At 46.3% G+C, this 18,292-nt stretch overlaps 1 protein-coding gene across 1 annotated transcript in view; it reads right to left on the bottom strand.

Annotated features, from left to right (window-relative positions):
- The window catches only part of ifc (delta4-sphingolipid-FADS-like protein ifc), a 44,088-nt gene extending 26,080 nt beyond the window's left edge, over positions 1–18,008 (bottom strand). Inside the window, exon 1 of the mRNA XM_067766078.1 lies at positions 17,531–18,008. Within this exon, the coding sequence (XP_067622179.1) occupies positions 17,531–17,928 (398 nt within the window). The 5' untranslated portion in view covers positions 17,929–18,008. The remainder of the gene's footprint in view (positions 1–17,530) is intronic.
- Between the last annotated feature and the right edge of the window lie 284 nt (positions 18,009–18,292).

Genomic DNA, 18,292 nt, shown 5'->3' with positions numbered 1-18,292 from the left:
AAACATATCTAGCAATGTTGTTGTAAACAACATGTAGTTTGTTCTTGCACAGATAGTCACAGTTTGAGTAAATCACACAACCATGGAGTAGCGTAGGTATTAAGTACGCTTTAGCCAGAACTAGTCTTATGTGCAAAGGCGTAAAATACTGTGTTAACCATAGTGTACGAAGCGTTCCATACACTTTTCCAACCGTTCTAAAAATATGGTCTTTCCATGTCAATGTTTTGTTAAAAATTACACCTAAGTTTTTCGCCATATCTACGTATTCTATAACGGAATTGTCGAACACTACATTCTCTAAATCATTAGTGGGAAAAGATCTTCTATGAATAACAATACATTTTGACTTATTCGGGTTTATACATAAGCCATTCATAGTAGCCCATGAAAATATTTGATTCAAATCGTGGTTTAAGTTCATAGTAGCCCATGAAAATATTTGATTCAAATCGTGGTTTAAGTTACTTATGCACAAGCTAGTTTGATCACGAGGACAACACGTAAATAACTGCACATCATCAGCGTAGATATGAACATTACAATACTTAAGGACATCGGGTTAGTCATTGATATACAGAACAAATAACAGAGGACTCAGGATAGAGCCTTGAGGGACGCCTCTTAAGACATGTAGGAAGTCAGACTTTTCACCATCTATACATACTGCTTGGGTCCTATCGCCAAGATATGATCTTATAAGGGCAACTGCATGCCCAGAGAAGTTAAATAAGTTTTCCAGCTTCCTACAGAGCAGAGTGTGGTCTACAGAATCAAAAGCTTTAGAGTGGTCAAGAAGTGTTAAGAAGGCAATGTAACTTTCATCCACTGTCTCACGAATTTCTTCTGTCACAGATAATAGTGCCTTTGTACAGCTCCGCTTTGACCTGAAACCAGACTGACTCTCTGACAGGAGCTTGTATTCATGTACATATGATACGATTTGCCCATGTAGAATACGTTCAACGACCTTAGAGAGGAAAGGGAGTATGGCTATTGGTCGATACTCTTTATTTTGTTTACGGATTGGAATAACTTTTGCAGCTTTCCAGTATATTGGGAAGACACCGGTCGTCAAAATTGAGTTGACCAAGAAAGTCATGTGGGGAAGGATTTTGGGAAGAATGACTTTTAAAACTTTGAACATATACCACCAAGCCCCATTGCGTTAGACTTCACAGAAAGTATGGCTTGGACAACATCACAATTATCGACACAAACAAACTCGAAAGGGCTAGTGTCAACATAAACACGCACGGAGTATCACTACACACATTGTCGGCTGAGCTTGGTAGTCTTACAAAAGTATTATTTATTTCGTATCCGCGGTAGGTATGCCTGTCGTAAGAGACGACTAAAATACCAGATTCAAGGGGCTGTGTAGCGCAACCCTTCAGGTTGCCAGCGCAATATACAGCTTCTCCAAACCCAATGGTCAACCTCACCTATCCGCGGCGAATCCTGTTTCACTAACAGACGAGGCTCTGGCGACCCAAGCTCCTCATGGAACTTGGGGTGGGAAGGGAGGGATGATGGTCTGAAGGTTTAATGTGGCCATATAAATCGTTCCTGAGATGGTCGGGCTAGCACCTTAATGGTGCTGTGTTACCGGAGCGTACCGGATCTGTATCTGGCAAAGGACCATCACATCGATAACACTCCCCAAAGCCTACGGGAAGCAACCTTATCGCTACAACAACAACAGTACATTTACTTAGTCACAAAAAAGTATATTAATTGTCTAGGTTATTATAAAAACTTGTTAATTCTTTATTGAAGAGCAGAGCATTGCTTAAAAGCCTAAGTCTAGAAGGGAGAGATTTCGAAAGACGTATGGAAGTAATGAAGAACTGGCGATCAGATATTAGCATACGATGTCTGAAGTGGGTAAGGAGAACAGATCTAGGCTTCTTAAAGGAAATTATCCAAAACTCGCGGAAGAGGAACGCATACTCCCCGGAGAAATACGTGTCACTCTTGCTCAACTTCGTTCTGGATACTGTAACAGGTTAAACTCTTACCTATCCAGAATCAACCCCGACATACAAAATGTATGCCCCGCTTGCAATGTGTCCCCACATGACACCAATCATCTCTTTAATTGTAATGTGGAACCAACGCCTCTAACACCCCTTTCCTTATGGTCCACCCCTGTTGAAACGGCAAGTTTCTTTGGACTCCCGTTAGAGGATATTGATGACAATTTGTGATCGGTCGCGGCGATTAGGTGGGGCGAGCATTGCTACAACAACAACAACAACAACTGGAGAAAATTTGGCTTCCGATACAGATAGTCAGGTTCCTTCATATATATTAATTTATGTAGCGTAGTGAGCGTTTTAAATTTAATAAGATTATCGAAAGAAATGTTTAGCAACCTGTCAGCATGATGAGAGGCGTGGTCAAGTCTTTTCAACCCATAGACGTATCTAGCAATGTTGTTATAAACAATATTAAGTTTCCTATTGCATACATAGTCACAATTAGAGTAAATCTCACAACCATAAAGGAGCGAAGGTATTAAGTACGCTTTTGCTATCAGTAGACGAATATGTAACGGAGTAAAATATTGTGTAAGCCAGAGTGTACGAAGCATCCCATACACTTTTCCTGTGCGGAAGATGTGATCTTTCCATGCCAAGGTTTTGTTAAAAACTACACCTAGATTTTTAGCCGTGTCAACGTATTCTATAATAGTGTTGTCTAAAATTAAATTCTCCATTCCACTTTTATCTAGTGACTTTCTATGAATGACTATACATTTCGACATCTTAGGGTTAAGACATAACCCGTTCATAGAAGCCCACGTACCAATTTGACACAAATCGTAATTTAAGTAATTAATACACGAACTGGTACGATCACTAGGACAGCACATACATATACAAATGTACGTGTTCAGCATAAATGTGAATATTACAATACTTGAGAACACCAGGCAAATCGTTTATGTACAAAACAAATAGCAGGGGACCAAGGATTGAGCCGTGTGGGACGCCTCTTAAAACACTGACGAAGTCAGACTTTCTGCTACCAACACTTACTGCCTGAGTTCAGTCGGACAAATACGATCTGATAAGGGCTGTTGCACAGTTGGGGAAATTAAATAGGTTGTCCAGCTTCTTGCAGAGAACGGTGTGATCGACCGAGTCAAACGCTTTTGAATGGTCGAGAAGAGTTAGGAAAGCAGTAAAATGTTTGTCAACTTGTTCTCGAATATCCTCTATCACCGATAGGAGCGCCGTTTTACAGCTACGATTTGACCTGAATCCAGACTGGGAATCTGTGAGAAGTTTATTATCCTGCAAATAAGTATTTATCTGGCAGTGCAAAATTCGTTGGACGACCTTGGAAAGGAAAGGCAGAATAGCTATAGGTCTATACCCCTTGTTTTGCTTGGAGATTGGGATTACCTTAGCAACTTTCCAACATTTGGGAAATACACAGGACGTAAGCACAGAGTTAACCAAGTAGGTTAAGTGAGGAAGGATTTTAGGAAGAATTATTTTTAAAAATTTCGGACATATACCATCAAACCCCATAGCATTAGACTTTACAGAAAGAATGGCTTGAACGACATCACAATCATCGACACTAACAAACTCAAGAGGATCAAAATCGACATTAGCACGAATACAATAATTGTCAGCACATATACTGTCAGCTGAGATTGGCTTCCCAAGGCAGTCGGTTCTATGTACCGGAGCGACTCGGGATTTTTCCCGACCAAGGACTGTCATTTCAGTGTGACCCCATTTAATTTGTTTCGTCCCTCCCACAAATTGTCATCCTCCCAGCAGCTCCTTGCAGCAGGACTGCTACATATTCTCTTACTCCGGGAAGATATCGAACCCAATCCGGGTCCGTCTCCTGACCCCGATCCTAAGAAATGGCTTTGCTGCATTTGCCAGAAAAGAATCTTTTTAGGACGGTCATACTCTGTTCAGTGTGTCTCGTGCAAGGGATGGTTGCATCAGACAGGTTGTTCTGGGCTTGATCCCAAAACCCGACGTCCACGTAACTTTTATAAATCTTTTGTGGCTCCTTGCTGCTCACGCCCAAGGGCGTCCCGTAGTCTACGCCTAAGCGTATCCCCACTACCTTTCAGCAGCTTCGCTGCTCAGCAAGCCACAACAAGTACCCGCTGCTGCTCGCGCCCCACGGCGCCAACAACTCAAACAGCTGATACCACTCATAACTACTACCTTCGTAGTAGAGCTGGTAGCAATGCTGAGCATCAGCCCCTGCCCCCGTATTCTTCTCCCCCCTCTTTTCTGGCAGCAATCGTGCAGGTCAGGGAAACATACTCCTAGTCCCTGCCTCCGTTTGCACCGTCTGCCAGCACAGAATATATAGGTTTGCGACATCCGCTCAATGCAGCTCCTGCCTTGGGTGGTGCCACTTTCCTAGATGTTCTGGTCTCCGCGACGGCAACCCCTCGACGGGTTTCATCGCGCCATGCTGCCAGGTCGCAAACCCAAATCATCCGGGTACCCCAATCCTTGCCCAAGGGCGCCTAGTCCCAAGGCCACAACAGCAATTGCGTCCTGGCCTTCCACAACCTAGGCGTAGTCACCCGTCATTTACCCCTAGAGTGGCGGCGTCACCCCTCATGCACTTCAGAATTCTGCAGTTAAACTGTAATGGACTAACTGGGAAGATTACGGTGATAGTCGATTTCATGAAGCGGCACAACATCCGCATTGCTGCGATTCAAGAGACTAAACTCACAGCAAGATCTGCATTGCAGACCTGCTCTGGTTATAATGTCCACAGGAAAGACCGCGAGAGCGGAAATTGAGGCGGCCTCGCGTTTATTATACACCACTCTGTGCAATATTATATATTTGATCCTGGCATCGACCGCAGGGACAATGTCTTAGAACGTCAAGGCCTATCTGTCCGGTCAGGCGATGCAAATCTAGAAATCATCAACATCTACATCCCTCCTGTCACCTGTTGCCTCAGTGGATACCGCCCTAATATCGAGGCCTTACTCACTGGCAACAATCGCATTATCTTAGGCGATTTCAATGCCCATCACGACCTATGGCATTCAAACTTGCGGGCGGACAGTAGGGGTGAGATGTTGGCGGATCAAATAGACGAAACGACGTTCTGCACAATAAACGGAGACGCCCCCACACGTATGGTAGGAAGCTGTGTCATAGCTCACCAGATATCTCAATCGTGAGCGCAGAACTTGTAACGATGCATTATATATTGTCGGCAGAAAGCGCTCGCGCATTTTTTCGCATCCGACAGCACTTTGTCGCCAAAGGCGATGGAAACTTTGTCTTTGTGCTTAGACGGATTCGATAGGGACCTTTCGGTGGACCAAAGTTTACCCACACCGGCAGAGAGGTTACAGCTACTTAAACGCTCCTCCCATTTCGCCCGCTTGTGTTCATCACAAGCAATCTGATGCGTTGGTTCATATCCCTTATTTGGGGGTCGCCGAGATCGAGCTCTCTTATAGGTCACGTTCTCTCGCTAAATTTGTGGCCTCCGCCGGAAAATGTGGCCGAATTTCGGGAATTCTTTCGGCGGGAATAAAGCAGGCCCAGGCCGATTCAATGACCTTGCGGAAAGCACCCTCCCCTTGGCGGGCATCAGTCGGGAAAGAGGGGCAGGAAAGCGGTTGTCTATAATGAATTTGTATTCATCCCACTTTCCTTTTTTTAAGTTTATGAAAGTGCGTTTTTCGGTGACGATGAAGTTGGCGGTACGCTCAAGCGAAATAAGTATTGATATGTGGTCGGATGCTACCATTGGCTGCCATTGGCTAATATATCTGGCGAACTGTGACAGGTTCCTAACATACGCGTGTGAGCGTCTCAGTTTATTGTGTAGAACGTCGTTTCTTCTATCTAATCCGCCAACATCTCACCCCTGCTGTCCGCCTGCAACTTTGAATGCCATAGATCGTGATGGGCATTGAAATCGCCTAAGATAATGCGATTATCGCCAGTGAGTAAGGCGCTGATATTAGGGTGGCAGGAGGGGTGTAGATCGCTTCCCAAGGCAGTCGGTTCTATGTACCGGAACGACTAGAGATTTTTCCCGACCAAGGACTGTCATTTCAGTGTAACCCCATTTAATTTGCTGCGTCCCTCCCACAAATTATCATTCTCCCAGCAACTCCTTGCAGCGGGACTGCTCCATATTCTCTTGCTCCGGGAAGGTATCGAACCCAATCCGGGTCCGTCTCCTGACCCCGATCCTGAGAAATGGCTTTGCTGCATTTGCCAGAAAAGAATCTTTTTAGGACGGTCATACTCTGTTCAGTGTGTCTCGTGCAAGGGATGGTTGCATCGGACAGGTTGTTCTGGGCTTGATCCCAAAACCCGACGTCCACGTAACTTCTATAAATCTTTTGTGGCTCCTTGCTGTTCACGCTCTAGGACGTCCCGTAGTTTGCGCCTTAGCGCGCCCCCCCGCCCCCCTGCTAACTTCCAGCAGCCCCGCTGCTCAGCCAGCCACAACAAGTACCCGCTGCTGCTCGCGCCCCACGGCGCCACCAACTCACACGGCTGCTCCCACTCATACCTACAATCTCGGTGGAGGAGTCGGGAGCAATGCCGAGCATCAGCCCGTGCCCCCGTCTTCTCCCCCCCTGTTGTTGTTGTTGTTGTTGTAGCGATAAGGTTGCTCCCCGAAGGCTTTGGGGAGTGTTATCGATGTGATGGTCCTTTGCCGGATACAAATCCGGTACGCTCCGGTACCATAGCACCATTAAGGTGCTAGCCCGACCATCTCGGGAACGATTTATGTGGCCACATTAAACCTTCAGGCCATTCCCTCCCTCCCTACCCCCAAGTTCCATGAGGAGCTTGGGGTCGCCAGAGCCTCGTTTGTTAGTGAAACAGGATTCGCCGCGGATAGGTGAGGTTGACAATTGGGTTTGGAGAAGCTATATATTGCGCTGGCAACCTGAAAGGTTGCGCTACACAGCCCCTTGAATCTGGTATTTTAGTCGCCTCTTACGACAGGCATACCTACCGCGGGTATATTCTGATCCCCTAACCCGCTGGGGACCTTCTCCCCCCCCTCTTTTCCGTCAGCAATTGTGTAGGTCAGGGAAACAGACTCTTAGTCCCTACCTCCCTTTGTACCGTTTGCCAGCACAGAATATATATGTTTGCGACATCCGCCCAATGCAGGTCCTGCCATGGACGGTGCCACTTTCCTAGATGTTCTGGTCTCCGCGACGCCAACCCCCGACGGGTTTCATTGCGCCATGTTGCCAGGCCGCATACCCAAATACACCGGGTACCCAAATGTTTACCCAAAGACGTACATTCCCGTAGTCACCCGACACTTACTCCCAGAGTGACGACGTCTCCCCCTATGCACTTCAGAATTCTGCTGTTAAACTGTAATGGATTAACTGGGAAGATCACGCAGATAGTCGATTTCATGAAGCGGCATTGCTACAATTCAAGAATAAACTCACAGCAAGATCTGCACTGTATACCTGTTCTGGGTACAATGTCCACAGAAAAGATTGCGAGAGCGGAAATGGAGGCGGCCTCGCGTTTATCGTACACCACTCTGTGCAATATCATATATTTGATCCCGACATCGACCGCAGGGACAGTGTCTTAGAACGTCAAGGCTTATCTGTCCAGTCAGGCGATGCAAACCCAGAAATTATCAACATCTACATCCCTCCTGCCACCTGTTGCTCCAGTGGATACCACCCTAATATCAGCGCCGTACTCACTGGCAACAATCGCATTATCTTAAGCGATTTCAATGCCCATCTCGATCTATGGGATTCAAAGTTGCGGGCGGACAGTAAGGGTGAGATGTTGGCGGATCAAATAGAAGAAACGACGTTCTGCACAATAAACGGAGACGCCCACGCTGTCACAGTTCGCCGGATATTTCAATCGTGAGCGCAACACTCGTAAACTGCGTCAACTGGCAGCCGATGGTAACATTGGCATCCGACCACCTGCCTGTACTTATTTCGCTCGGACGTACCGCCGACTTCATCGTCACAGAAAAAGCACTTTCATTAACTTTAAAAAAGGAAAGTGGGACGAATATAAATCCTTTACAGACAACCGCTTTGCTGCCCTCCCTATCCCGACTGATGCCCGCCAAGGGGAGCGTGCTTTCCGCAAGGCCATTGAATCCGCCTCAACTCGTTTCACTTCCGCCGGTAGAATTCCCGAAATTCGGCCCACTTCCCGGCGGAGGTCACAAGTTTATCGAGAGAACGTGACTTTATAAGACAGCTCGATCCCGGCGACCCCAAATAAGGGATATAAACCAACGCATCAGATTGCTTGTGGATGAACACAAGCGAGCGAAATGGGAGGAGCCCCTAAGCGGTTGTAACCTCTATGACGGTGTAGGTAAACTTTGGTCCACCGTAAAGTTCCTATCGAATCCGTCTAGGCACAATGACAAAGTTTCCATCGCTTTTTGCGATAAAGTGCTGTCGGACGCGAAAAAATGCGCGAGCGCGACAGAGATAGACGGAGGGCCAACAGACACGCACATAAACATAAATTCAGCGCGTCACCAATTACCATCACCGCCAAAGAGGTTGAGGATGCCATTGGTCATGCTAAAACATCCGAAGCAGTGGGCCCAGACGGCATAGCCATGCCGATGCTTAAAAGCCTAGGTAAAGAGGGTTTCAAATATTTAGCACATGTCTTCAACCTGTCTCTTTCCACCTTTGTCATACCCGAAAAATGGAAAATGGCCATGGTTGTCTCGCTACTAAAGCCTGGGAAACCAGCTAGCATAGGATAGTCATATCGCCTGATATCTCCAGTAGCCAAGACGCTTGGAGCCATTTTGCTCCCCTACTTCAAAGCAAATTTGCAGCTAGCCTGTCATCAGCATGGCTTCAGAAAACTCCATAGAACTACCACACGCGCTAAATGCCACCAGCACCCAGATAAATTGCGGTTTAAATCAAACCCCCCACGAGAGAACAGTACTCATTGCGCAAGACCTTGAAGGGTCTACCTTCCCCCATGTCTTAAAAGGTGGATCGCAAATTATCTGGGTGGTCGGGAGGCATCGGTGCAATTTAGAAATGAAACATCAAAACCAAGAAGCATTAAGCTAGGTGTCCTATCCCCACTTTTGTTTAATTTCTACATATCTAAGCTACCTTAGCCACCAGAAGGAGTTACTATCGTTTCCTACGCCGATGACTACACAAGATGGATGAGCTTTGCAACAGAATAAACGGCTACCTCCCTGAGCTCCCCAGTTTTTTCGCGTCGCGAAACCTGGCATTATCACGGACTAAATCCTCCCGCGACTCATTTTGAACATTCACGTCGATGGCAATAAGCTACCGACTGTCCTACACCCCAAAATCTTGGGTGTGACGTTTGATCAGGATCTACATTTGGTGAGCACGCAGCCGCAATTGTACCGAAAATTCAGAGCCGTAATAAAATCCCCAAATCCCTTGCTGGTAGTACTTGGGGAAAAGGCAAAGAAACGCTCATTACCACATACAAAGCAATTGGCCAGCCGATTGCATGCTACGCGTCCCCTATATGGTCACCAAGCCTAAAAATTACCCACTGGAAGAAGCTGTAGGCCTAACAAAATACTGCTCTCAGAACCGCCACGGGCTGTCTTCTTATGTCCCCAGAACACCATCTACATAATGAGGCTAGAATACTCCCCATCATGGAGAAAAATAAGATGCTAACCAAACAGTTCCTGTTGAATACCCAGACACCTGGGCATCCCAAAAGACATCTAATTGATGAGCCAACACCGCCTAGGGACTTAAGGAATCATCTCCGTAAGCATTTTGAGGAAATACGGCACCTGAGAACTCAGCCGTATGAAGCAAAAGAGCACAAGCAGGTCCTCGCTTTCCAAGGCAGTCGGTTCTATGTACCGGAACGACTCGGGATTTTTCCCGACCAAGGACTGTCATTTCAGTGTAACCCCATTTAATTTGTTGCGTCCCTCCCACAAATTGTCATCCTCCCAGCAGCTCCTTGCAGCGGGACTGCTCCATATTCTCTTGCTCCGGGAAGGTATCGAATCCAATTCGGGTCCGTCTCCTGACCCCGGTCCTGAGAAATGGTTTTGCTGCATCTGCCGGAAAAGCATCTTTGACGGTCATACTCTGTTCAGTGTGTCTCGTGTAAGGGATGGTTGCATCGGACAGGTTGTTCTGGGCTTGATCCCAAAACCCGACGTCCACGTAACTTTTATAAATCTTTTGTGCGTCCTTGCTGTTCACGTCCAAGGGCGACCCGTAGTCTACGCCTTAGCGCCCCCCCCCCCCCCACTACCTTCCAGCAGCCCAGCTGCTCAGCAAGCCACAATTAGTACCCGCTGCTGCTGTTGTTGTTGTTGTTGTAGCAATGCTTTGTCCCAGCTAACAGGAGCGACCGATCACAAATTGTCATCAATATCATCTAACGGGAGTCCAAGGAAACTTGCTGTTTCAACAGGGGTGAACCATAAGGAAAGGGGTGTTAGAGGCGTTGGTTCCACATTACAATTAAAGAGATGGTTGGTGTCATTTGGGGACACAGTGCAAGCGGGGCATACATTTTGTATGACGGGGTTGATTCTGGATAGGTAAGAGTTTAAACCTGTTACAGTATCCAGAACGAAGTTGAGCAAGAGTGACACGGGTTTCCCTGGGGAGTATGCGTTCCTCTTCCGCGAGTTTTGGATACTATTTTTTGCAAATTATTTATTTATTTAGTCTAGTAACAAATGTTTAGTACAGACACTTATGACTAAATTACGGAGACCAGCTTATATTAAGCTATGGAGAACACTAGCAAAAATAATTTATATTATTACAGATTAAGTAATTTTTTAGTTTAAGTTGAAAAGCGTATTTTGAGTCGGAGAAATCAATATCCAAAACACTTGAGAAGCAAGGCATAAAGGTCCGGCGCCTGTTTATGGAGTTCACCGAGGACCTGCATGTGTTTTTTCGCTTCATACGGCTGGGTTCTCAGGTGCCGAATTTCCTCAAAATGCTTACGGAGATGACTCCTTAAGCCCCTAGGCGGTGCTGGTTCATCAATGAGATGTCTGTTGGGATGCTCAGGTTTCTGGGTATTCAACAGGAACTGTTTGGTCAGCATCTCATTTCTCTCCCTGATGGGGAGAATTCTCGCCTCATTATGCAGATGGTGTTCTGGGGACATAAGAAGACAGCCAGTGGCAATTCTGAGAGCAGTATTTTGGCAGGCTTGTAGCTTCTTCCAGTGGGTAATCGGCTGGCTAATTGCTTTGTATGTAGTCATGAGCGTTTCTTTATCTTTTCCCCAGGTACTGCCAGCGAGGGATTTGAGGATTCTGTTACGGCTCTGAATTCTCGGAACAATTGCGGCTGCGTGCTCACCAAAATGTAGATCCTGATCAAACGTCACACCCAAGATTTTGAGGTGTAGGACAGTCGGTAGCGTAGTGCCATCGACGTGGATGTTCAAAATGGTCGACATTTGGGACGTCCATGTTGTAAATAAGGTCGCGGAAGATTTAGTCGGTGATAATGCCAGGTTTCGCGAGGGGAAAAACTGGAGAGATCAGGGAGGTAGCCGTTTATTTTATTGCATAGCTCATCGATCTTTGGGCCTGGGCCTGTGGCCATTATAGTGCAGTCATCGGCGTAGGAAACGATTGTGACTCCTTCCGGTGGTGAAGGTAGCTTAGATATGTAGAAATTACACAAAAGTGGGGATAGGACACCACCCTGTGGCACCCCTTGTTTAATTCTCCTTGGTTTTGATGTTTCGTTTCTGAATTGCACCGATGCCTGCCGACCACCCAGATAATTTGCGGTCCACCTTTTAAGACATGGGGGAAGGGTAGACCCTTCCAGGTCTTGCAGTAACGAGCCATGGTTGACCGTATCAAAGGCTTTTGATAGGTCTAGCGCTACGAGTACTGTTCTATGGTGGGGGTATTGATTCAAACCGCAATTTATTTGGGTGCCAATGACATTTAGCGCGGAGGTAGTGCTATGGAGTTTTCTGAAGCCATGCTGATGAGGGGCTAGCTGCAAATGTGCTTGAAAATAAGGGAGCAAAATGGCTTCAAGCGTCTTTGCCACTGGCGATAGGAGAGATATCGGACGATATGACTCACCTACGTTAGCTGGTTTCGCAGGCTTTAGTAGCGGGACCACCTTGGCCATTTTCCATTTCTCGGGTATGACAAAGGTGGAAAGAGACAGGTTGAAGACATGCGCTAAATATTTGAAACCCTCTTTCCCTAGGTTTTTAAGCATCGGCCAGGCTATGCCGTCTGGGCCCACTGCTTTGGATGGTTTAGCGCGACCAATGGCGTCCTCAACCTCTCTAGCGGTGATGGTGATTGGTGATGCGCTGAATTTGTGTTTATGTGCGTGTCTATTGGCTCTCCGTCTCTTTGTCGACCGTAGGATGCATTATATATTGTCGGCAGAAAGCGCTCGCGCATTTTTTCGCATCCGACAGCACCTTATCGCCAAAGGCGATGGAAACTTTGTGTTTGTGCTTAGTCGGATTCGATAGGGACTTTACGGTGGACCAAAGTTTACCTACACCGGTAGAGAGATTACAACCTCTTAGGTGCTCTTCCCATTTCGCCCGTTTGTGTTCGTCCACAAGCAATCTGATGCGTTGGTTTATATCCCTTATTTGGGGGTCGCCTGGATCAAGCTGTCTTATAAGGTCGCGTTCCCTCGCTAAGCTCCGCCGGGAAGTGGGGCCGGATTTCGGGAATTCTCCCGGTGGGAATGAAATGTGCCGAGGCGGATTCAATGACCTTACGGAAGGCACACTCCCCTTGGCGGGCATCAGTCCGGATAGGGAGGGCAGCAAAGCTGCTGTCTGTTGCAGATTTATATTCTTCCCACTTTCCTTTTGAAGTTTATGAAAGTGCGTTTTTCGGTGACGATGAAGTCGGCGGTACGCTCGAACGAAATAAGTATGGGCTGGTGGTCGGATGCCAATGTTACCATCGGCTGCCAGTTGAAGCAGTTTACGAGTTCTGCGCTCACGATTGAGATGTCTGGCGAGCTATGACAGCTTCCTACCATACGTGTGGGGGCGTCTCCGTTTATTGTGCAGAACGTCGTTTCTTCTATTTGATCCGCCAACATCTCACCCCTACTGTCCGCCCGCAAGTTTGAATGCCATAGGTCGTGATGGGCATTGAAATCGCCTAAGATAGTGCGATTGTTGCCAGTGAGTAAGGCCTCGATATTAGGGCGGTATCCACTGGGGCAACAGGTGACAGGAGGGATGTAGATGTTGTTGATTTCTAGATTTGCATCGCCTGACCGGACAGATAGCCTTGACGTTCTAAGACATTGTCCCTGCGGCCGATGCCAGGATCAAATATATATTGCACAGAGTGGTGTATAATAAACGCGAGGCCGCCTACATTTCCGCTCTCGCGGCCTTTCCTGTGGACATTATACCCAGAGCAGGTCTGCAATGCAGATCTTGCTGTGAGTTTAGTCTCTTGAATCGCAGCAATGCGGATGTTGTGCCGCTTCATGAAATCGACTATCTCCGTAATCTTCCCAGTTAGTCCATTACAGTTTAACTGCAGAATTCTGAAGTGCATGAGGGGTTACGCCGCCACTCTAGGGGTAAGTGACGGGTGACTACGCCTAGGTTGTGGAAGGCCAGGACGCAATTGCTGTTGTGGCCTTGGGACTGGGCGCCCTTGGGCAAGCATTGGGGTACCCGGATGATTTGGGTTTGCGACCTGGCAACATGGCGCGATGAACCCGTCGAGGGGTTGCCGTCGCGGACACCAGAACATCTAGGAAAGTGGCACCACCCAAGGCAGGAACTGCATTGAGCGGATGTCGCAAACCTATATATTCTGTGCTGGCAGACGGTGCAAACGGAGGTAGGGACTAAGAGTCTGTTTCCCTGACCTGCACGATTGCTGCCAGAAAAGAGGGGGGGGGGGGGGGGGGGGGGGAGAAGAAGACGGGGGCAGGGGCTGATGCTCAGCATTGCTACCAGCTCTACTACGAAGGTAGTAGTTATGAGTGGTATCAGCTAGGCGTAGATTACGGGACGCCCTTGGGCGTGAGCAGCAAGGAGCCACAAAAGATTTATAAAAGTTACGTGGACGTCGGGTTTTGGGATCAAGCCCAGAACAACCTGTCCGATGCAACCATCCCTTGCACGAGACACACTGAACAGAGTATGACCGTCCTAAAAAGATTCTTTTCTGGCAAATGCAGCAAAACCATTTCTCAGGACCGGGGTCAGGAGACGGACCCGGATTGGGTTCGATACCTTCCCGGAGTAAGAGAATATGTAGCAGTCCTGCTGCAAGGAGCTGCTGGGAGGATGACAATTTGTGGGAGGGACGAAACAAATTAAATGGGGTCACACTGAAATGACAGTCCTTGGTCGGGAAAAATCCCGAGACGCTCCGGTACATAGAACCGACTGCCTTATAAGGTCACGTTCTCTCGCTAAGTTCGCGGCCTCCGCCGGGAAGTGGGCCGGATTTCGGGAATTCTCCCGGCGGGAATGAATCGTTCCGAGGCGGATTCAATGACCTTACGGGAGGCACGCTCCCCTTGGCGGGCATCAGTCGGGATAGGGAGGGCAGCAAAGAGGTTGTCTGTAAGAGATTTATATTCTTCCCACTTTCCTTTTTTGAAGTTTTTGAAAGTGCGAGTCGGCGGTACGCTCGAGCAAAATAAGTACAGGCAGGTGGTCGGATGCCAATGTTACCATCGGCTGCCAGTTGACGCAGTTTACGAGTTCTGCGCTCACGATTGAGATATCTGGCGAACTGTGACAGCTTCCTACCATACGTGTGGGGGCGTTGTTGTTGTTGTTGTTGTAGCAATGCTCGCCCCACCTAATAGCCGCGACCGATCACAAATTGTCATCAATATCCTCTAACGGGAGTCCAAGGAAACTTGCCGTTTCAACAGGGGTGGACCATAAGGAAAGGGGTATTAGAGGCGTTGGTTCCACATTACAATTAAAGAGATGGTTGGTGTCATGTGGGGACACATTGCAAGCGGGGCATACATTTTGTATGTCGGGGTTGATTCTGGATAGGTAAGAGTTTAACCTGTTACAGTATCCAGAACGAAGTTGAGCAAGAGTGACACGCGTTTCCCTGGGGAGTATGCGTTCCTCTTCCGCGAGTTCTGGATATTTTTCTTCAAGTACTGGATTCACCGGGCAATTCCCGACATAAAGGTCCGACGCCTGTCTATGGAGTTCACCAAGGACCTGCTTGTGTTTTTTCGCTTCATACGGCTGGGTTCTCAGGTGCCGTATTTCCTCAAAATGCTTACGGAGATGACTCCTTAGGCCCCTGTTGTTGTTGTTGTTGTAGCGATTAGGTTACTCCCCGAAGGCTTTGGGGAGTGTTATCGATGTGATGGTCCTTTGTCGGATACAGATCCGATACGCTCCGGTAACACAGCACCATTAAGGTGCTGGCCGACCATCTCGGGAACGATTTATATGGCCACATTGAACCTTCAGGCCAACCCTCCCTCCCCACCCCCAAGTTCCATGAGGAGCTTGGGGTCGCCAGAGCCTCGTCTGTTAGTGAAACGGGATTCGCCGCTCGAAGGTGAGGTTGACAATTGGGTTGGAGAAGCTATATATTGCGCTACACAACCCCTTGAATCCCTCCTTGGGCCCCTAGGCGGTGCTGGTTCGTCAATCAGATGTCTGTTGGGATGCCCAGTTTTCTGGGTATTCAACAGAAACTGTTTGGTCAGCATCTCATTTCTCTCCCTGATGGGGAGTATTCTCGCCTCATTATGCAGATGGTGTTCTGGGGACATAAGAAGACAGCCCGTGGCGATTCTGAGAGCAGTATTTTGGCAGGCCTGTAGTTTCTTCCAGTGGGTAGTTTTTAGGCTTGGCGACCATATGGGTATAAACGTAGACGCCCTCACACAAATTAATTTGTGACCCCATTTAATTTGTGTGGGGGCGTCTCCGTTTATTGTGCAGAACGTCGTTTCTTCTATTTGATCCGCCAACATCTCACCCCTACTGTCCGCCCGTTAGTTTGAGTGCCATAGATCGTGATGGCCATTGAAATCGCCTAAGATAATGCGATTGTTGCCAGTAAGGCTCTGGTATTAGGGTGGTATCCACTGGGGTAGCAGGTGGCAGGAGGGATGTAGATGTTGACGTCGACATAAATGCAAACAAACATACCCTATCAATGTATTTTGATTTTGTAAAACTCTGAGTTTTTATGTTAGTTTTCTTGTTGCCCGTGTCGGATCGGTTAAGGGTAAGTTTTTTAAAGGTGTTCTACGCAGAATTACTGTGCATGACGTAGCCGGTGTTGGATCGGATAAGGGTTGTTTTTTTTAAAGTGCGGCCGAAGTCCTCCTACGCAGAACGGTGTACTACGCAGAAGTACATCACCGTGGCGGTAGCCACGGTTTTACCACAAACCCGGACTTGGCATGGCGTAGCCCAGGGTTATTTTTTATAAGCGCGGCCGAACGCTGCCTATGCAGAAAGGTGTTCTACGCAGAATTACTGTGCATGGCGCTGCCTGTGTTGGATCGGCTAACATAACAATAAACATAAGAATTATAAGGTAATATCAGCTTGTTCACGAATGCAAAAAAGAGCTTTTTCAAATTTTTGGTAAATAAAGACTAGAAAAGTTACAGATATATATACATCAGATGAAAGGTATTTTTATGAGTTATTTTTCGATTATGCAGTTGCTCCGTTTTTTAGATGTGGCAGCACCGATTTGTAATGTTATAAAATATATATCCGTCTACATATATAAAAGTTGTATAGAAATTTGCAAACTTTAACAACAAATAACTTTTAAATTATAAGTTTGCGCACTTTAAAATATATATATTTGTGATCGGGAGAACTCCCTCTTTCATTTGATTTCAAGTTAAACCCCGAACTCGGGGGGTGATAAACTAAATCGCTGCCAAAAAATTTAACATTTACTTAAAAATCTCGCGTTCCGGTAAATTAAATACATTAATTTCAAATTATTCAGAGAATTACAAAAACAAAATACATTGATAGTAAATGTTTGTTGGCATTTATGTCGACGTGCCACCACCTTATATTGTTCTACCAAGATAAAAAGATATTGTTGTGGAGCTGGCAACACTATTCACCACCATCATTTGTTTTCGTTTGTTTAATTGCAACAACGAAAAAAGCGGCAATAGTATCGACGGGTTTTCCGCGAATAACTTTTAAACCAGATAAGAAATTTAGTTTCTGCTTCCGGATTCTGAATCTTGACACAAATACGCGTCTTTTGATACCGCTATCGACATGTGCGACCCGAACTTTAAGTGCAGGACTTAAGTTGAAATTTTACTAAATTTGGAAATTAAAAAGCTTATATTTCATAAACTAAGTTTCCTAGAAATGCGGACGAAAATTTTGTGATTTTTAGGACCCCCTCCACCCCTCGAAAAAAAAAAGTTGGAGAATCGTGGCACCTTATTCAAAATATTCCCCAAAGAATTATCTGTAATAATTTCAACAGAGTCGACTGCTCATATCTACATACTTACCTATGATGTTCCAGATGATATTTCCGAAAAGAAATTGACATAGGTAACCCAATGGGTAAGTTGCAAAAAAAGCCAAAAATACGATTATGCAATGGGCGACCATGACCAAAGGCCAAATTATGTGATATTTCGTGTACCGCTAGCATAAGTGAATGGTTTAGAACGCCTCCGTAACAGTAAGCGGTCAGAAATATCATTTTCCAAGATAAATCATTTACGAAAAACAAAGCAAGTATTTGCAGCAATACCATAGCACTGGCAACCCATTTAAATTTTGGATCATGTCCAAACAGCATTTTGATTTGCGGATATTTTTCCATTATTAATTTCCTACGTGAAGCGTGAGGCTCTTCAGTGTATACCCATTCGAAATCTGTTCTTGTTACGTTTTGACCCATTCTTGATAATAACCCTTTATGTTCTACCTTGAAATACAGAAAAAAACACCGAAGTGATGAAAATACATCTAATTATCGATAGTTTTGGTCCAATACCAGTTTTATTTGACCATAAAAGGGCCGTTCCATTGGTTTATCGAGCTCTGGCTCTGGCTCAAATCTCATTGGAACGATCTGGATCAACTTTATGAGAGCTGGCAGCACTAATAAAAAACATCTGTTTTGTTGAAAATAAGTAGAAAAGTACACAAAATTTTAAGATACTGATAGAATTATTAACATTTAAATAGTTTTGCACGTAAGCAAACTATTTTCCTTACATCATCTTCAAGTTGTTTACTCTGTCATTGTTTTTGCTTTTAAA

This window comes from Eurosta solidaginis, chromosome 2, assembly GCF_040869045.1.
Source record: "Eurosta solidaginis isolate ZX-2024a chromosome 2, ASM4086904v1, whole genome shotgun sequence".
In the NCBI taxonomy this organism is placed as follows: Eukaryota; Metazoa; Arthropoda; class Insecta; order Diptera; family Tephritidae; genus Eurosta; species Eurosta solidaginis.
Note: the sequence above shows the minus strand (reverse complement) of the source record. Positions and strands in the feature narration are given on the sequence as shown.